General features: G+C 38.2%; 4 protein-coding genes and 1 non-coding gene across 7 annotated transcripts; 1 reads left to right on the top strand and 4 right to left on the bottom strand.

Moving 5' to 3' along the window:
* Nucleotides 1-135: 135 nt before the first annotated feature.
* On the bottom strand, nt 136-1,502 carry dynlt1b (dynein light chain Tctex-type 1b). 2 transcript variants are annotated; one of them, XM_062437485.1, is made up of 5 exons: nt 1,474-1,502; nt 1,239-1,280; nt 793-916; nt 615-692; nt 136-223 (listed from the first exon to the last, which is right to left on the bottom strand). In XM_062437485.1, the coding sequence occupies exons 1-5, from the start codon at nt 1,498-1,500 to the stop codon at nt 153-155; spliced, it is 342 nt and encodes a 113-aa protein (XP_062293469.1). In that variant the 5' UTR covers nt 1,501-1,502; the 3' UTR covers nt 136-152. The 2 variants fall into 2 exon arrangements, with proteins under 2 accessions (XP_062293469.1, XP_062293470.1); XM_062437486.1 differs by lacking the exon at nt 136-223 and having other exon boundaries at nt 617-672.
* Nucleotides 1,503-3,602: 2,100 nt separating this feature from the next.
* On the top strand, nt 3,603-3,793 carry LOC133998101 (U2 spliceosomal RNA). Its single transcript, XR_009927337.1, has one exon. It is a non-coding gene; the product is annotated as a U2 spliceosomal RNA (small nuclear RNA).
* A 1,410-nt stretch (nt 3,794-5,203) lies between these two features.
* On the bottom strand, nt 5,204-7,129 carry gtf2h5 (general transcription factor IIH, polypeptide 5). The gene is made up of 3 exons (XM_062437386.1): nt 7,060-7,129; nt 6,619-6,677; nt 5,204-5,803 (listed from the first exon to the last, which is right to left on the bottom strand). The coding sequence occupies exons 2-3, from the start codon at nt 6,651-6,653 to the stop codon at nt 5,623-5,625; spliced, it is 216 nt and encodes a 71-aa protein (XP_062293370.1). The 5' UTR covers nt 6,654-6,677; nt 7,060-7,129; the 3' UTR covers nt 5,204-5,622.
* Nucleotides 7,130-7,470: 341 nt separating this feature from the next.
* Nucleotides 7,471-15,962, bottom strand: serac1 (serine active site containing 1). 2 transcript variants are annotated; one of them, XM_062437191.1, is made up of 18 exons: nt 15,437-15,501; nt 15,243-15,291; nt 15,024-15,124; nt 14,867-14,903; nt 14,636-14,778; nt 14,077-14,166; nt 13,227-13,358; nt 13,013-13,134; nt 12,536-12,664; nt 12,281-12,394; nt 11,716-11,878; nt 11,185-11,335; nt 10,930-11,071; nt 10,620-10,720; nt 9,620-9,717; nt 8,905-9,087; nt 8,666-8,809; nt 7,471-8,538 (listed from the first exon to the last, which is right to left on the bottom strand). In XM_062437191.1, exons 3-18 carry the CDS (start codon nt 15,115-15,117, stop codon nt 8,402-8,404), a joined length of 1,980 nt encoding a protein of 659 aa, XP_062293175.1. In that variant the 5' UTR covers nt 15,118-15,124; nt 15,243-15,291; nt 15,437-15,501; the 3' UTR covers nt 7,471-8,401. The 2 variants fall into 2 exon arrangements, with proteins under 2 accessions (XP_062293175.1, XP_062293176.1); XM_062437192.1 differs by lacking the exons at nt 15,243-15,291; nt 15,437-15,501 and adding an exon at nt 15,918-15,962.
* A 1,021-nt stretch (nt 15,963-16,983) lies between these two features.
* myct1a (myc target 1a) lies at nt 16,984-20,331 on the bottom strand. Its single transcript, XM_062437387.1, has 2 exons — nt 20,000-20,331; nt 16,984-19,029 (listed from the first exon to the last, which is right to left on the bottom strand). Exons 1-2 carry the CDS (start codon nt 20,052-20,054, stop codon nt 18,482-18,484), a joined length of 603 nt encoding a protein of 200 aa, XP_062293371.1. The 5' UTR covers nt 20,055-20,331; the 3' UTR covers nt 16,984-18,481.
* Between the last annotated feature and the right edge of the window lie 345 nt (nt 20,332-20,676).

Here is a 20,676-nt window from a genome sequence, read left to right as displayed (position 1 = left end):
ATAGTATTGTTTAAATTAATTGCACTTAACATATGACACAACATTTTTATTCAAATATAGCCAACATGGCCAAACGTAACATTCAGATTCTCAAAAATATACAAAATCCTGCTCATTTCAAGCAATATACAAACATGTACATTGTAGCTGATTCAGATCGACAATCCAAAAACACTGACGATGCAGTACATGGACTTGTTCTCCCATCTCACTGCGCAGCTTCCTGTTGGGTTTAATAAAAAATACAGTGTTACCCTCACATTTAAAGTCAGTGACAACAGACCAATCAAAAGGTTGACAGGCACCTTGCTTAAGAGCACATTGGCCGATTACTTTTTAATTATACTGATTTTGGCACTTGAACTACGTACTGTTCAGGACCTCTGTAAATGTAAATCTGTAAAACTCAGATAAACCACTCTTACAACTTATTTTGATCATTTTAACCCTTACATACTGTGCAGGTCAAAATTAACCTATTTTTACATTTGAGATGGTGACGGTAATTTGAGTACAGGAGTTTGATATGAAGACTAATTATGAGGAGATACTGTGAAGGGTCATAATATGAACAGTATGTAAAGGTTAAAAACTGCAGGGGTTTCATTTTTTACCATCAGTGGAGTTGTCCCAGAAGCACGTGCTGGCTGTTTGCAGTCCTGCCCCATTTTTCTGCATGATGACACAAGTAACTGTGGGAAAACACATACAAAATACACAACGTTTTGTAATACCAACTCCAGAGTACAAGAACCATCATCAGATTATTTCTGAGGCATTAAGCACACATACCGATGTATTTGAAAGGCTTTCCCAGCTTGCTGAGTTGACTGAGGCACTGCTCCACTACACTGGTGGTCCACTGATTGACTCTGCTGTGCTGGTAGGCATTTCCTCCTATTGCTGTTTCTACTGACTACAGAGACAATTTAAACCAAGATCAACACACTGTGTCATCATGTCTAATAACAGCCTTAAAATTAGTTAGACATCCACGACTTTATCATCAGTAACATATCATACAACTTAATTATTAAAGAGTTAATGTATATAAAACTACAGCTATCCTGTAGTATGATCTGTAACGTTAGGCACAGATAGGGACGCTGCTTAGCAACCGTTTAGTGTCCATAGCAACCTACGGGTCGCTAAACACAACGTTGCTAGCTAGCGGTAGCAAGTAACCTATAAACCTGAACTTAGTGGAGAAAAAAATGCGTTAACACTGTTTTTCTTACCTCTTTTATTATTTTGCTCACTTCTTCGACGACGAAAGCAGTCTGAAATACAGAACAGTGTGTTGTGAATGAACGAAAATATAGCCGGGCCTTGCAAATCTGTTTTAACAAACCGATGATCTGACAGTTACCGCCTGAGAAATACTTTTTGAGCTGGCATTTAGTGACAATATCGGAGGGTTATTTCTAAATGATAAAAATACATGCAAATGGTAGTTTAAAGCATGAAACCTACCTCCTCTTCTGTCTGATACTCGTCCATGGTTGCTGCCGGAAGACAAGTTAACCAGGTTGTCAAACAACACAACTTCCGGTCCCACTTCTATAGAATAAAGGCGCAAGTAAAAACTGCATTAACTAAAGCATCGTGTTCTGTTGTAGCGCACTACATTATTCTATATAAAGATAAATATATTTACGATATTGTCAGCCAACAGCTTGCATGAAGTGTTTTTGTGCCTAAACCTAACTATAGCTTTACCACAATGTTGTAACATCATAAAACATTTTTGCCATATAAGTTTGTCTTTAATTAGTTATTTGACGATATAAAAATGCGGCGTGACGTCATGATGATAGCTGTGGCAGCATGGATATATTATTAGAGCTTATGATACATTATAATACTAATACATACACAGTGTTGGGGAGTAACTAGTTACATAACAGTGTTATGTAATTCAATTAAAAAATAAATGTAACTGTAATCCGTTACAGTTACTGAGAAAAAAATGTGTAGTAACAGTTACTTATGAAAATGTTAATGATTATAAAGGGGGTTACATCTGAAGTCAGACCTTTAAGAGTTTGCTCAGGAGGAGGGTTTTTTTCCCTCATTTTTAAATATTTAACATGTTAATGAATACATAGATTGCTGTTTTTAATTCTTTGAAAACAATATATTTTTATTTTGTAAATAAATCATGACGTGGACATTATTTGGAGCACACATGGACTTAAATGGTGTCACAGTACCAATTAAGCCCATGCCAGACTTTTGACTTTTTTCATAAAATATCTTTATTTTATATTACAAAATCTACATAACCTAATGAATACATTTTCAAATGAGAGACACATCTTGCTTCATAAGAAATTATGATTATAAATCATGTCAGTATCCATGAAAAACACCTGAACTTAGATTTTGGTGGGCTTAATGGGTACACTTAGCCCAATAGTTGAAAACATTCGTTAGAAAATTAGAAACGTAATCAAAAAGTAATCAAATGTAATGAATTACATTACATGGTTAAGTAATTGAAATACATTACTAATTACATTTTAAATAGGGAAACTGTAACCTATAACATTTCCAAAGTAACCTTCCCAACCCTGTACATACAAACTTAACAGTGATAAAACTGAAATCCTCCTCATTGGCACAAAATCAACCCTTGCCAAAGCCGACAGTTCTTCCCTCACCATCGACCACTCCTCTGTCTAACCCTCCCCTCAGGTTAAGAGTCTGGGTGTCATCCTCGACAGCACATTATCTTTCCAATCACATATCAATAACATCACCCGGTCTGCATATTTCCATCTACGTAATATCAATCGCCTCCGCCCCTCCCTCTCTCCCCACTCCACTGCTATTCTTGTACACAGCCTAGTCACCTCCCGCATCGACTACTGCAACTCCCTTCTCTTTGGTCTGAATGAAAAATGAACACAATTATTTTTTTACACAAACATGCAAGAAGTTGAAACAGTTGTGCTGCTAACTCGACGCCCAGTCTGACCACATCGATAGTTTCATTGCACTAAACAGCAACCCGGTTTATTCATATATATTAGTTCATTGTTCATATTTTCTCAGATTCTCGTGTGTTCTTATTATATTGCTAATAAGTATTACAAACGTGCGCTGAGTAAAATGTAAATTAAAACACTTTTGAGCGGAGTGCAGTTATCTAATTCTTCACCAGGGGGAGACAGAGCTCACTTTTGTGTGACGGCATTGCTCGAAAAGTTAAATTAAACCATTATCGCCACATATGCACATGATCTTATTATCACAAATAGTTAGAATAAATCGTGGCCGTATAGCTTACCCGAATAAACAAAGAGCTCTGCTGTTATTAAAGGTATAAAGTCCGTGTTAGCGTGACACTCAGTACTGATCGCTTATTGGACTGTGGCTCACCACGTGACCAGAAATAATATTCACTGTCGTAGCATTTTGTAAAACTTAAATATGCTCTTATTTGTGCTTTACTTTACATATCAGTCTAAAAGTGTCAAAGCTTTAATGCTGTGCTTATTACGCGTATTTACTGGGTTTAAATGTATCTCCATTATGTTAAACCGTGAGTGACAGTGATATTGAGGAGAATCACTTACGTACTTCTCCCTTTCTACAATATCGCTTCTCGGCCTTTTGGCTAAGATCAAGTGTAGTATCTGTTCTTATCAGTTTAATATCTGATACGTCCCCTATCCGGGGACCATATATTAAATTGATTTTTGGAACAGGGAGATGGAATAGGGGCTTGCTCCGTCCACTCCACGCATCGGCCTGGTATTGCAGTACCTCCAGGAACGGTGCACCCGCCTATCTTTGTTAAATACCAAGACTCAATGTATTAACAATTAAAAAGGAAATCTGAAAGATTAGATTTATGCTATTATTTCAGCTGCTGTGAGTTCTGTTGAGAATGATGACAGGGGATATCCAACAACTTAATCTACTTTGCATGAAATGGCATATGAAAGTCTTTGAAATCAGCTAACAGAGATGGAAGAAATACTCAAATCTTTAACTCAAATGAAAGAATAAATACTACAATGTAAAACTACTCCATTACAGGCAAGAGTCCTGCATTTAAAATCTTACTCAAGTATAAGTGCATAAATGTGAAAATAATGTCCATAAAGTAGTAAAGTTAAAGTAGTCATTGTGCAGAAAATCAGACTGTGACTGATATATTCAATAAATGTAACAAAGTATATTGTTATCACTGATATGTCAGCAGCAGTTATACTGTAGACGGTATATGAGGTAGGAGAGAAGAAATAACAGCTCTACAACACATTTGGATTTATTTTTCAAGACTGAGTTTTAATCTTTGCATTTTTGTAAAATGTTGGAGAATTTGAATTTGAAACTGTGTGAGGGAAATTGTCGAAGTGTAAGCAACTTGTAGACATCTTAAACGTGATTAAGAAACATAAATATAATTTTTTTGTAAAGGCCCACAAATCAAAACGTTTTGGAGCCACCGGTTTAATGTGTAATCTCATCATTTGTTATTTCTTATATAAATTATAATGTGAAAAGTAACTAAAGCTGTCAAATGTGGAGTACAAAGCACAATATTTCCCTCAGAAATGTAGTGGAAATATTAAGTAGTATAAAATAATAATACTCATGTGAAGTCCAAGTTCTCTACAACTGTACTCACCTAAGACCAAGACACAAGACATTGTTTCCCAGAAAATAATGCTGATTGACCTCCGAACAGCAGAGATGCCACGAGAGGCAAGTTAATCACCCTCCTGTCCGGTTTAATTTACCTAATATAATGTGTCAACAGCAGATTATTATTAACCCAAGAGCGCTGTGGATATTTGGGGATTGTATATGAAGGAATTATAGTGCCATAAATCCAAAGGAGAGCAGACCACAATTTGCACTTGTAAAATGTGTAATTCACAACTCGTGAAAACGCATCTCAGAGTTTGCACTTGCAACTTCTGATCCACAAAACTGCAAAAAAAACAAAAACATTTGCGAGCGTAATTCACAACTTGTGAAAGCACATCTCAGAGTTTGCACTTGTAACTTCTGATCTGCAAACTTGCACCCAATGATTTGCATTTGAACCTTCCCATTTGCGAGCTCAGTTGCGTCATCATTCTCACGTGACTTTTGTCACGATTGAAGGATGACGCAACTCCCATGTTTATCTTTTACTCACACATAAGAGAGACCCACTGAAAAATAACACTCCATTCTGCAACTCTTTACATCTGTCTCTTTATTTTTATTTTCACATTCTCACTGCTTTTTATCAACCCTTCATATAAAACTGTAGTCAAACACTTTCAGCAAATAGGTTGACACTATGCTCTCCGCCCAGTAAAAACAGTAATTAAGATAAAGACCAAGAAACAAAATGTGTCAACATATTTTGTAATTGACATATTCAAAAGAAAGAAAAGACACACTTAACAGAAATTAAACTACGGCACAAAAAAACCCCACTGTACAACAAAGGAGCAAAACGTGCCTTTTTAACTAAAAATGTTTTCATCTTAATGCACCAAAGAATTTATCCACATCAGTCTATAGTTCAAGCAACGGAGGCAATATTTATTTAAATGTCAATAAAGTAAATAAAGTCTGAAACAGTCCAAAGTCTAAGAAGAAGAGTTTTGTGCATCATTTCTGTGTGACGGGGAATGAATTCTGGTCCATTAACTCGCCAACTCTATCCATCAGGATTGGAACAACCTCCTGCAGGATGAATACATGCGTGTCGTCAAGGTCCTTGAGGATGAACTTCTTTCCCAGGGCCATCTTCTCATCCAGGTAGAGGAGGAACTGTTTCATGGCAGGATCGCTGGTCCGGTGAGCAGAGGGAAAGAAATAAAAACGACAAATTCATCATCATTACAGTCTTATATATGATGAAATATATACTTTTTTTTTCACCCTGTGTACCATCTCAGCAAAAGACATTTTCACAACTTTTTCACATGAAATGACCAAATCAACAAATCTTTAGTCACATCTTGTGTCGTGGTCACTTGTGTCATTGCAGCACACAGGCTGGTGGAAGATAGACAAATCTTAACTGCCAACAAACAGCACCATAGACTGTGCAAATCAACTCACACATGTTCCCAAATGACATTTGTGTTCAGTTAGTCAGAAGAAACAAGACAATGTGTTGTTCAGATAGCAAAGATGGACATAATCTACCTCAAACATGTAAATGGCCACTTTGAAATGATTTAATGGATTTATTTCAATGGCATTATTGACTGATTTTATTTGGTGCTAAAGTTTCGATGAAAGTTTATTTAATAAAGGCTTATAAATGGAACTCAAGTGCAGTATTAGATTTTTATATATTGGACCTAATGGTTCTCGTGAACAGAAAATAAATAAAAGTTTCTATGATATGCAGTATGATTTCTAAACAAAGGAAGTGATTACACGTGACTCTTCATTGGTAGTAGTTATTATTTTAAAATCCCGTTATATTTATTTGCTTGCACATTTTCCCAATGTTACCGCAATGAGAGCACATAAGAGAAAAAAGCCTGCAATATCAATCATCTTTGGCCGCAGTAACCACAAACACATCAGCATTAGGGCCATATTATATCATGCTTGATTACTATACAAATAGTTCTCGGTAGCCTTACTTACCATTCAACAAGGACACCTTTGTGCACGTTGACCATGTTGACAGGTGGAGAGAAACAATCCTGTAAAACAATCAACGTGGATATGTGACTAAAAACACGGTTGAAAACACGAGCATCGACACAGTAATGGGTCAGCTCAGGACAGTAGATATGGATTAAATAACTTCAGAGCAAAAAAATACAAAAATGGACGCTTAGCTCCCAGTTTGTTGATAAGAGCGTTATAAGTTGACGTTTTATCTTGGAAAACGAAAAGTTTGTTCACGATTTAAGAGCACAGCAGCTAATGTTAGCCTGTTAGCACCAACGTTAGTTGACAAATACAGACCTACAGGCTCATTCTGCGATATTCTGATCAATAACATATAACAAGCGACATGACCAAATACTATTTACACACCTACATTAACGCTAAGAAGTAAAAAGACGGACTTTCACCAACCTTATAACTATGGCTGCTACTGTGATGCCAATTCTGCTAATATTGTGGAATGACGTACGGTGTGTGGCGAGGGACAAACCTCGGTTTAAAACTGCGCATGTGCCAAGGGAAAGTTTTTGCTGCATTAAAGGCACTCATTAAATAGGTTTGCATATTTTTCAGTGATTAAACATGTGATTGTAGGGGTGGGTGATATGGATAAAATCTGCTATCATCACCAACAGGGGCTTGGTAGCTTTTATACCATCAGCCATCAGACTGTACAACACCACAGCTCCCAGTACCTCCCACTAAAAAGACTGATGCTGTCCTTACTATGTTAAGCACAGAACATTACACACGTATTTTATCTCAGGAATTTCTGCATTGAACATTTATATATTACACAGACATTGTTACTGTATATAGTATTTTATTTGATCACTTTCACCCTTATGCTGCTACTTCCCCCCCACTATATTGCTGTCAATTTGAATTACTCCCGAGAGGGATCAATAAAGATGCATCTTATTTTATCTCATTATGACATTGTCAAGTTTCCACCAACAAGAAAATCCCAAACTGCAATGTAAACATTTTATAAGATGAGACATTGAAAAGATGTTTTGAGAGGAGCAGTACATAGACAAGTCAAATAAAGCCTCCAATCTTACACTTTTTATTGTCAGCATTATTATTGGAAATTTGTACTGCAAACACATGGAGATTAAAAACCAATTGATTAGTCCTATGCAATAAATAAAGCAACCTGAACTAATATATTAATACAGGTCCATTTGAGGTAAGGCTCAGGAAGGAAATGTTTTGGCACAAGTGTGTCAGTGTAGTTAGAATAAAATACATAAATATAAAATATAAAATCTTAAACCATGGCTCTGGTCAGACATACTGAAAAGTATGAGTGGTAAAGACATGTCAGCGCATCTTTAAGAGAGTGTGAGCACTATGTGTCAAATTTTAAGCCGGTAAGTCTAAGATGAAATGGGGGGAAAAAGGGTCAAAAATAAAATCTGGAGTATACTTTCTGTAGAAGTTGTAAACATAGTATTAATGACCTTAAAAATGTCCAAGTGATCTGCAAAATTCACAAGACTTACAAATGAGAGACCAATGTTGGAGCATGTGTAGGAGAAAACAAATCAGCACCCAGGTTTCTTTCATCACAAATATCCATGTGTAAAATAAGTCTTACTCTAGTCATTCTATGCTCACTTTAGTGGTCATTCATTAAAATGTGCAACAAGGAGAGGCAGTTATGTTTCCATTTGGTTGAGGGGAGTGATGACAGTGCTCTCCCCCAATTCAAGTACATTTTAACTGGGTTTTTTTATGTTAAGTTGAGTCAGTGGCTGATGTAGCTCTGCAGTGCTTCCTGGATGAACTGAAGACTGCGCTTGTACAGGAATGAGTCCTTCTTTTCTGGCTTGCATATGTTGAGATGATCTACGTCCACCTCAATCAGATCCCCGATGCCGAGATCTGAAACAAGGACAGGCTTAAGGTAAGGGCCAAGGGAACAAGATTGCTCTTTGCTTGTGCTTTCATATCTATGCTACACACAGCAGATAGACATATCTTATTTTCTACTTGCACTCGTGTTACATACTTGCTGACTGTGTCGGTACCACGAGTATGTTGATCATGGGACCAATGTTTGTGGGCATCGTCTCCGCAAAGCTGAGCACCTTGAATTCCTTTTCTTTGGCCATGTTCAGAAAGTTCTCGTTCAGGTTGCGCAGTGCTGGTGAGTCTTAAAACACAAGGACAACAGCTCACATTAGGTATCAAACAGTTTCCATCAAATAGAAGCACTTTTGGACCTCAGAGTTTATTGTATTCACTAACCTTTACAAAGTTCTCTAACCTCTACAGAGGGGAAGAGGAGATATCTGACATTGATGGAGTATTCAGCCATTGCGGTGCCATTGTGAGGAACACTGTAGAACATAATGCCCTTGGTGTTTTTTAACAGCCCCTGCATATCTGGATCCTCCGAGGCATCCAGCAGCATTTTTTTCACAAGCAAACCTGACGAAGAAATTTAACACAAGAGGGTAAACAGACATTGTATTCAGTATGTTCTGAACTAATGAGGTTTAATGTAGGGATACACTTATGATGAGTGCAGTCATTATTAAAATGTACATGAGAGTGCAGGTGTGAATAAGAGTCAGGCATTTTTTGTTTTTTTGTAGTGGTCACTAAACACTGCAGCATCTAACTGAGTGAACAGTATATAAGTCTAAGATACACATGGTAGTTGACTTGTAAAATAATATGAATAACTTGTATGGCTTTGTACGGCACTTTATGGTAACTGTTGCCAGGCGGTCACGTTAAATTTCTAAAACAGTAGTAAAGATGAAGTTGCCAGATAAATGGAGTCATCAGATGTTAGTGGTTACGTGAAATCAAGACATCAAGGGTAGCAGGAATGCTAAATTAAAGTAATTTGCTTTCATCTTGTAGTAAAATATTATATACCTCTACATGGTAGTTAATATTGTAAAAACTATCTTTAAATACCATTACAGAGACATAAAGTTCTGACAGAGTATACCTCCCATACTGTGGGCGACCCAGACCACAGGCCTCTCTCCAACTCCTGCTGTCTTTAACTTATTTAGCAGCTCTCGACTTCTGTAGGCCAACGACTTCCTGAAGAGACAAAAACAAAGAATAAATCAATCTTTCACTTATTTATAGCCTGTTGGAATTGTGACTATGTATAATAATGATTAAACATGTAATACTATAGCATTGGGGATAGGATCATTCCTCTTGTTCATACTGACTATTAAAAGATCCCATTTCCTGTGTGTTCAATGTAAGTGATTGGGCAACACCCCACACAGTCATTTTGTGCAAAAAATGATTAAAAACTGTATCTGCAGCCTATATGAGGCGTCAGTAGTCTGCACTACTAATATCAAGTGGGTATCTGCCCCGTTTACACTCTTTTTTGCATCAAATTCGCTCTTTGTGTTTCCTCAGACAGAGATTCCCTGTTGAGCTGTGGTGGAAGTATAGATAAGATAAGATAAGATAAGATAAGATAAGATATATTTTATTTGTCATTCAGATTATACAATATACAGTGCACATCCAAACGAAACTTCGTAGCAATTGCTCAAAATAGTACAGAATATTAAAGAGTGCTGATGTAACAAAAAGGAAATTGGCACCAAAAAATATCAACGTTGAAAAATACCCTCTTGATTGGACTAATTTGGACGGCTAAACTTCATATTAGCTTCTTATAAACTTTATACAAATACATTTTTGCACAGAAGGAGGACTGTGGATTTTGCCCCCCATCACTTACAATGTAAGTGCATTATAGAGGGATCTTCTGATGGCCAGTATGGACGGTAAGAAAAACCTGTGTCAATGTTCATTTGGGCACCTGACTTTAAGATAGACTTGGAAATTTGTGAACCTGGCCTAAATTTTACTATTAGAATTTCACAAAACAATCAGGATCACTGAAAAATAATTTGGGTCATCATTTTGCCCATAATTGCCCAGCATTAATAACTGTTCATGCTTGAACTCCTCACCTCTGATTCTCGACAGGGCATTTGGCCATCCAGTCACTGAGGTGGCTGTCATATTCCACTGACAGTACTCTCAGATTCGGACAATCAGCAGCCAACCACGACTGTGAAGTAAAGGACACAAAAACACAGATGAACACTGAGAACTAACCAGACAATTTTAAGTCCACTCACTTTGTACTAAGACTGTTAAATGCAGAGTAGGGTGGGGGACATAGAAAGAGTCAAAGCGCTTAATAATTATGCATAATGTCCCACAGTACCACACTACAACACTATAAGTAATAGGAAACACTTATGGTGTATTTCTTACCTTTGGCCAGCACTCTGCGTAATCCTCCTTGCTTTCTTTGTCCTTCTTTTCCTCCAATATATTTTGGTCCTTCTGCCGCCAGGTCTTAAAGGCTGCCCCTAGAATCCCATGTATGAACAGCACATCTGCTTTGATTGGCTGGCTGGAAATGAACACATTGTCAAAGGGTTCAACAAATGCCAAACTGATTTAATTGTATAATGAAATGAAATGAATACAAACTAAAATGATATAAACATAGAATGGTCTTCCTACTTGCCACGTGTTTGTGGGTGGAGGATATAGACACCATCTTGGTATTTCTCCTTCACCATCTCCCTGTCCAGGTTGGCGAGAGCACGAGCTGCATGAGACGCCTGCATGACATGAGGAGACTGCATCATCTCAGCCAGGACAGAAACCCAGCCTGGAGACGTAAAAAAGGTTCAGAGGATAGGGGATAAAAGATCGGATCCATTATAATCTGTTTTCAGTTCGAGAAGTTCAGACAAAAAGTATTAAAAGCAGAGAACAAACATACATACAAGTGTAAACATGTATGAATACTGTAAAGTAAGCTTGGGTTGACCAACAATTGGTAGCTGTAGCCAAAAAAAACTGGCAACATGTAAATGGTAAGACCTTTGAAATTATAAAGAGTGATTAGATAATATCCAAGATGTAGATGAAGTAAAACACATAAAAGAAAGATGTAGATCTTGTTTTTAATAGCAACTACACTATCATCAGTCAATATAACACATAACCAGAATCTTTGTGTTATCATCTAATGAGTTACAGACTTACCAGACTGCACTATTGCCTGGTGGACACTTTCATTGACTGCCAAGTTTCCTATGATGCGAACAATGTTCCTCTGGATCTTTAGGGAGTCTCTGCGGAGCTGATAAACCATCTGGAGGAGCTGTAGACCCCCACTGGCAACGATGTGGTCACAGTGACTCTGGACCTGCAGTCAAAAAACACGTGTTTCTGTAAGTTCTCAAGATTTACATCACAATTATAACAAAGTATTAACCACATTTTCTGCATGAGCTAATTCAAAAAGAAATGTGTTCAAGGATGCACTGTGTTAACTGATGAGATAATGAAGTTATGCCTGTTTTTGTTCAGAAACCATGAAATTTAAAGGATGATGTGTCCAGTGAACTCAATTAAAGCACTCTAGTAAAGATTCTTGCCCCTCCAGCCATGTAACACAAGAATTACAGAACTGACTGAACTAAAACAAAAGGTGCTTTGAGTTTTGGATGATCTCATATTATAAATTCGACAAGATGTGCTGGAGAATTCATTTCTATATTGTGTTTCCCCCAGATTTGGTCATGTGTAGATTATTGACCATTATTACCTTGGAGTGCTGTACTAGTGCCTGCAGGCAGAAGGATTCCACCTTCTCAGAGGGAACAGAGGTGAGGCTCTGAGCATAGGGCAGCCCATTACCACCAAAACACCACAGACCCCCCTGCAACATGAAAGAGAGAGTGTTTTAGTGAGAGGATTTAAACATTTGAATTTTAAACTTTTAAACGATTGTTGTTATCCAGCTGTTGGTGTTCTGTTTGTTTTCCAGGCACTCAGCTTCCTAAAGATCTGTCAGTATTACCCGCTGTGCTGCCAGAGACTGAGTGCTCTCTCTGAGGGCCAGTGAGGTGAAGTACTGAACACATTGGTCCACCTCAGTCTGAGGCAGAGATGCCAGCAGCTCCCTCAGTCCATCCTCTGCTGACAAACCCTGTGAAGTTGATAATATATCTTAGTTATCTTTTTATTTACCTGCATGGCATAAAGCTGGTGGAGGATTAGTAGGCAGCCTCCGCGATGAATAGTAACTATCGTTCCTTGTGTATTAACAGCTACACATACTACGGTCTATTTCTACAGAACATACCATCGCAAACCTAGTTTCTTGAGAAGGCTGCAAAGAAATACACAAACAGAAAAAACTAGATCTTTAAAAACAGATCATGTTATTATGTTGGTATAGAAACAGAGTCTGTGGATGAGCATGATTTACAAGTGATGGACAAAAACATTGAAAGAGATATTATACATGATAAGACTCTTTCATGAAGGTACGTACATCCTCTAGGTCAGGCAGTGCAGGTGGAGGCCGGAAGAATCGCAGGTCTACCTGAGGAGTCCGAGCCAGGCCCACTGCTGTTCTCTGGTCTATAAACTGGGCTGCTGACTGGTACTGGTAATCTGTGTTATTGACAACAGGTGTGATCTAATCGCAGTTCATTTCACGCATTGTAAATCCAAGTGGTATATGCATTATTTGTTATATATTTTACCGTGCCAGTGGTGATTGTTAGCAAGCTCCTGTACAGCCTGTAGTCTGATGGCTTTAGTGGCTGACTGTGTCCTCTTCAGCAGGACCCATAATGCCACTTCATGTGGGTCAGCATCCACATGGGTGAAGTGCTCTAAGACATACAAATACAGAAAAAAATGACTGGCTGAACATTTAGAGAAGAAAGTGTGCCATAAATAACTCAAAGGGAACCATTAACTAGCATTCAACAGTATCTACTATAACTAACTACCAGTATCTACAGGACCACTGTGAGATTACTACAACTAGTAATTTACAAACCATGTGGTTGCAAACTTTGTGTCATCAACTTGGCAGCTATTCATTTTTAAAAGATCAAAAGTTAATTTATTTAGTGTCTTACTGGAATATAATTTAATTAGAACATCACACATGTATTCATCATTTAGGCAATTGCAGAATATACACATTAATGCTCAAACTATGTGATCAGAAATTAAAGGAAGAAAATATTTGTGACCCTGTAAAATTGTCCAGGAGGAAATATGCACAATGTATTGATTTATTATGTGAATTTAAAACTGAAATAAGCCATGGTTCCTGAGAACTTTAAGCCCTGTGTGATATTTCTAAAACAGGATGCACATGTTGCCATGGCAGGTGCTTCCTTTGGCCTTCAGGTACATACTCCACATAAAGTCGGCAGCTGTACTCTTCTTTGAACAAATATTTATATGACTATTTATATTAGCAACAATCTCTGCGTTCCAGTCCCAAGAAAGATTCAAGCAAGTGCTGCAGTTTCACATTGTGCACTTTTAGTGTGAATTCCAGGTGATTTGGTATAAAGGCAAATTGTGGTTTCTTACCATCTAATGATTGCAGCAGAAGCCTAGAGGATATTTCCAGAAACCGTCTTGCTACTTTATGTAGTTCCCTCCTCGCTTTGTGTGTGAGCCCTGGAAAAAACACACAGTGCAAAAAAAGGACTACTATGACCTACAAAAAAAAACAGGATTACATTTATATACAAACACTACAGAGAAAACTGTTTTATAATGATTGCCAGTTGGTATATCAGTTTAAGTTGGTAGTTGACTGTTTCCATTAAATAAGTAAACCTTGACAACTGGAAGTGGGATCAGTCAACAGACTGACCCAAATGTGCAGGCAGGAAAGACTGTAGTGAGGGGAAGGAAGAGAGGACAGGAAGTAATGATAGCAGATGTCACTGGGCACCTGGTCATGGAAAACTGGATATCACTTTGCGCACATCCAAGAATTAAATAAAGCCACTCAGCATATTTGTTATCCAGCTGGTTTGGGTGACAGGGCAATGTCGAAAAAACACCAAAACTAAAAATACATTTAAAAAAATGATTCCTTTTAAGTTTTATACAATGTTTCAAGCTGAATGACATTTAGTACCTGCAGCAAGGTTCTCCTTTTCATCTGAGGGAGTGGCTCTCAGATAAATGTAAGACTTGTACTTCTCCTGAAGAATGGCACTAGTGTCAATGGTCACAGCCTTGTCCAAGGCAATGACCTCATAAGTAATAAAAAGACAGCCCCTGTAGAGAGGAGATGATAAACTCAGGCATGCATGCTCGGGCATACATTTCACAGAAATGTCGCAACCAAAGTTTAAATCAAACTTACCCAAAGACAACCGCACCAGTGACTTTTGCAACCTTCCCTAGGTTTCAACAGGAGATCTATTTTAGACAAGGTTTTAAACTATTCTCAAAGGTTGAATCAATACATTTAAAATCAATAGGTCTATGAGATTGCTGACATTAAGTGGCGTTTCACTCACTTAAATCTTTCCACTGTAGCACTTTCCTCACACCAGGCGGCCCAGTTGTGCTCAGTCTCCGACAGCGGATCAAACGCAGAGCAGCAGCAGACATCCTCTGCCTGCATGTGAGCACACATCAGACCTCACTACCAACCTGCTGTCATTGTCCTAATCTGTATGTCTGACTCTGTATCACAGGCTCAGACATGTGGGCAATGATCATGTAAGTCTACCTACCTGTTTGTGTAAAAGCTACTGGAAAAGACGTACGTAAATAACACTGTACCTGCAATATATTATTTATTAAACATACTGCAAATGTACAAACTAGTGACTTAGCGTTAATATATCTAACTTGTGACAACCGTGACCATCGACTGTTAACTGACATTAGCAAGCTAGTCAAAGTAGAGAGACCTTAACTACTTTACATGTATAGCGTAGTTCATAGCTACCCGTCTAGAAAAAGCCATTTGTGTTTCAGTCGTCAGTCTTTTTGTATAATGTTTCACACACAGCTCAGTCTAGCTCAAACACCGGTGTTATGTAAAAGTCTGTTCCCCCGTTGAAAGGTGTTCTTCCTAACCCATAACCTCAACCAGTCGTCTACTGGAGTGCTTATTCTTAACCCAAGTTCACCTTAACCACAACCAGCTAACCCTAACCATAACTTAACTCCAAACGCGGATGTGTTGCTATGAGAAACACATTTTTAATAGGAGGGGAACCTTATTCGAGAAGGGAACCGACTTCGACACAACACCGGTGGTAAGTTAGCTAACGTAAGTCAACCTTTAGCTAACACAACCGTTTCAAACATTTACCCAGGCTACATTTTAAGAGCTTACCGCTTATCTACCCAAACTGTGCACTAAAGTTAACAGTTTTGTCATTGTTTAAAGGTGAAATTACCTTATTTACTGACCGACAGGCGTCCAGGAAGGCCACCGGATGAACGTTATGTCCCGGTTCATAACCACAACGTAAACTCGTCTCACCAATAATACGTCATCAGAGTAATAATAGCAAAGTTATTTCAAATATGCTTTGTCCTGTACTTCGTGTCAATTTGAGTGTAGTGTAATGAGAACACGTTATATTTTCTCTTCATGTGATAAAATATCAGTATGATGTGTTTCTGCTGTGAGGGGGCGGGTCTACCTTTCACCCTACTAGGTTCTCTGAGGGCTCCTCTGTCCTTCACCTCCCAGACCTCACTATAGATCACCAGTTCCCCCTTCAAGAAATAGCTCTCAAAACATGAATATAACGAAGCCCATTTCTGCCAATGTGATGAAAAAAAGATTCTGTTAGTCAATGTAATGCGATACTTTCTCAAAATAATAACTTAGTAACTCAAAATAATGAGATACTAATAAGTCATATTATATTATATATATTATTATATATAAGGTAAGCGATTATTTTGAGATAGTATCTCAAAGTAATGAGACCCTATCTCAAAATATTGACTTAGTTTGAGATAGTATCTCATTATTTTAAGATACTAAGTCATTACTTTGAGATACTAAGTCATTACTTTGAGATAATAAGTCACTATTTTTGAGATAATAAGTCACTATTGTGCGATAAGTCATTATTTTATAGATAAACCATTATTTTGAGAACATTTCTCATTATATTGACTTACAAGATTTTTTTTTCATCACATTGGTGGAAATGGGCTTCGATACAAATATAATTTATCTGCTTCCAGGAAGAAAATGGGGGAAAAAAAGCAAAACGTCTGTTGTGTGAAGCATGCAATAGACTGTTATTTTATTATTTAGGTTTTTTTATTATTGATTAATCAGTCGATTATTTTATTGATTAATCAGTTAGTCGTTTGGTCTATAAAATGTCAGAAAATGGTGAAAAATGTTTATCACTGTTTCCCAGAGCCCACAATGATGTCCTCCAATGTCCAGATGTGTTCCCATAAACAGTCCAAATCCTGTTTACTAACATAGAAGACTAAACAAACCAGAAAATATTCACATTTGAGAAGCTGGAAACATAGAATCTGTACATTGTTTCTTAAAGAACAAGAGATGAATCCATTATCAAAATAGTTGGCAATTAATTTCAACGAATCGATAAATTGATTAATCTTTGCAGCTCTGTAAAGATTATAATCACACAGACGGTGCTTCACAGAAAGGGTTGTTGATGCCAGGTATTTCCATTATTATGTTAAATAATGAAAAGCCCAGTTGTCATACTTTAGATTCTTACTTTTATTGCATTAACTTATGAGCAAACTCCAGTAAAGTACATTCAAACATACATAATAGAAGAACTTTAGACACCTAATGCCCACTTCTCTGTGACTCTTTCACACTCCCACATACTGTCCATGCAAACACACACACTAAATTATTTTGAATGCCATGCACACCCACATACCACAGCTCTGCAAAAAAACATGTGAGGCAGTAAACAAAAAAACAAACAAACAAAAAAATAAAACAAATCAAATAATTTTAAGTTTTAAATCTGCCCCTGCCAGGGTTTTGCAAAGATATTTCACTGACGTATCTTTAATTGATTAATTACGGGATAACACACAAGCACTTGTCTTCCTTTGAGCTACACAGCATGCTTCCCCCTTTTTTTTTTCTTGCATAGTTATCAAATGATCAGCAGCGGCAAACCAGAAATCTTGCCATGCATCATAAATACCAAGATAATTAAATGTATTTTTATTTTTTTGTGTCATCTAAATTAAACAAAGATTATTGCAAGCATACACTTGTGTCAATCACCACTCAATACTGACTGTTTAGTGTTAAGATATATATTGAGGAGAAGATTTTGTTAGATTTTATTTTATGACTGACATTTCGACCACACTTGGGTCTTTCTTAAGGCAAGCCCATCACAAGTGTCAAGTACAGCTAGTGACACACCATAGAAACTACATGTCCCCAAAATGTTCAAATGTATCAATAACCCAGCTTAAAGATGACAAGAAATGGAGAAAGATGGCCTGTATTCAATTAACAGCTTGTGGCCCAAGCACTGGAACTTGTCCTGAGAAAGACCAAGTGTGGTCGAAACATCGTCAATACAGTAAAATCATTGGAGCTTAGTGCATGGTCATCTTCTCTTCAGTAAATGTCATTGCAATGATTAGAACCTAACTTCATAGTACTTTCACCAGGCGACTCTATTGTTAAGATGTTGTCATTTCTGCTCTTAAAAAGCCACTGCAACATTGTTGAAGTATCAGTATTGAATGATGAAAGACAAGTATGCTTATGTCAAGACCAGATATTGTTTAGCAAAACCGAAAGACAAACAAAACAGATTTTTGTGTGTTATTGTGCTTTATGAGCAGGATACTCAATGACTTTGACTTCCTTAGTCTTTCCAACCAGATCCACCTGGTCATACAAATCAGTACAGATTTAGTCCAATGTTATTTGTAAATCCATTTACAACTCTGAGCTCATTCAGTTAATGTGAGCCTCCTCTCAGGTGCATGTTTCCTGATAAGCTCTAATGATGCTCTCATATGCTGGAGGTGGGGTCTGTGTAACTTGGAAACCCCTCACACCGTTGTTCCCCCAAAATGACTCGGGTCTGGGTGGGGTGGCAGGCGTTTGGGCTGCTGTTTGAGCTGACCCAGCCGAGGTTGTCAGAGTCGGTGTTCGAGGCAGCGTGGTCTGGCTCCCCTCCTCTGCCTCCCTCGCGATTTGGCTACATTGGAGGAGAGGATGGAAGGTTGAGGCCCTAAAGCTTGATTTGTGCCCCAGTGGGTCGAGGTGATCTGGGGAGGAAGTCTGCCGATGGAAGCTGAAAGCAGCACTGACCAAACTGTTGTTGCTCCGGCGGTCATAGCTGCTGTTGCGGTTGAAGCCCGGGCGGGAACGGGGGGAGGTGCGCGATTGGCGAGGCGGCCGGCGGGTGATGCTGGCAGAGCCTGCTCTGCGACGGGACATCCATGTCAGGATCACGTAAACGAGGGCCCCCAAGACCAGGCCCACCGCCATGGACACACAGAAAGCTATGATCAGAGGGACTGGGAGGAAAGAAACATGAATCATTTATCTTATATTTTATGAGCTATGCTGCACTATGTAATTTAAGTGGATCCTTTACAACCATCCATATTTTTGGTCTCTCTGTATGATTTTTTCCAGCCCCATTAACTTTTTAACTCTTCAATGTGAGGGGCAAGAGTATACAGAACAGTACACACAACACATCTAAATGCACTTCATCCCCAATTACTCTTTACTCTAAAATGTTTATCATCCCTTGGGAATGGAAAGAATTTTAATTAGAATCTATGTTACCAAGATTTGAAAAAACATCTGTTCGTTACAAATGGAGGATTGCCAACTGTGTCTTGCAAGATGGTGCCTCTTGACAAAATAATAATAGCCTTTCCTCTTTCATGTTTACCAAAGCAAGACTTTTACAGACAACAAACTGATTGCATTTCATTCCCACATAAAAACAAGGCACTGACTTTTTTGCTCTCTTTGCTTCTTTTCCTTGTAAGCAGTAGTGCCAGCATAAGTGTGCTTGAGAGAAGAAAGAGAATGCAGCTGCTAAGACAAATCCTGTCGGACAGCCGCCAGGGAAAACAAATCAATGTCCTTTCAATACAGTTATCCACTGCTACATGCCCATATTTCCACAGCAGTTTTTTCTATGACTTTAGGAAAGCTGAAAGCAGACTTTGGTCAGAAATCATCTGGAAATGACTTTTGGGAAAACCTAAGTGCGCAGGGGGGGGGGGGGGCATATAAGTTCTCCATAGAGTTTGTGTGTGTGTGATATGTTACTTATTTAAAATTGAGAAAGACTTCTTGAAATGCTCTTATTAGTTTGATAGTTTTTTTCAAAAGAAATCAGGCCCACATATTGAATCTATTTCAGACACGATTCATTTGAATTCCTGAGAGAACAGCGATGCCAATCAGAGAGACCACATGAAAAAGTCCACCTAAAACAGACAGGAAGTTAAAAAAACAACAACTCACCAGCATCGAAAGACTGAAGTATTTCCAGAAAGACATTTGTGTTGTTCTCAGCCATGACTGTTCCTGTTGTGTCAGAGGAGAAGAAGAGAGACTGATACCCAGTTCAGTCTGTCTTTTATTCTCTCTTCTTCTCCCTTCTCCTCTTCTTCTGTCAACTCTTGCCCGTTTTTCTTCTCTTCTGATGGATTTTCCTGTCTTTCTGTCTCCCCTCTTTCCTGTTCTCTCACTTTCTCCCTCTCTCCCCCCTTGCTCACTTTCTCTGTCAGTATGTCTGTCTCCCTCTGAGGGAGACTCAGCCCAGAGGCACACAGGGCTGGCGGCTAACTCTGGCAGTCGTCTTGTTTATGGAAGCGGAAAACTACACTGTCACATTTCCTGCTTTTCTGCTTGAAATTAGCAACAGGAGTGGCTTATCTATCCAGGACAGAGATCCTGGAGGTGGGGAGACGGGGTGTTGCTGTAATCACTTCCTCTCCCATCATTTCCTTGAGGTTGATTAATGTAAAACAGAAAAAACCCTGTGCCATTAAAGCCATTCCTTCAGCTTTTTCCATAGGACAGTTCACCACAGTCACCAATATTTTTTTTTTGTCCTTTCAGAAATGATAAATATTTCAATGTCTCATTTTTACTTCCTCCACAGAGACCACAGGTAACAATTTTGCCATTAACTGCTG

This window comes from Scomber scombrus, chromosome 17 (genome assembly GCF_963691925.1).
Source record: "Scomber scombrus chromosome 17, fScoSco1.1, whole genome shotgun sequence".
Classification (NCBI taxonomy): Eukaryota; Metazoa; Chordata; class Actinopteri; order Scombriformes; family Scombridae; genus Scomber; species Scomber scombrus.
The sequence above is the reverse complement of the archived record's forward strand: the minus strand, read 5'-3'. Positions and strand labels throughout refer to the sequence as shown.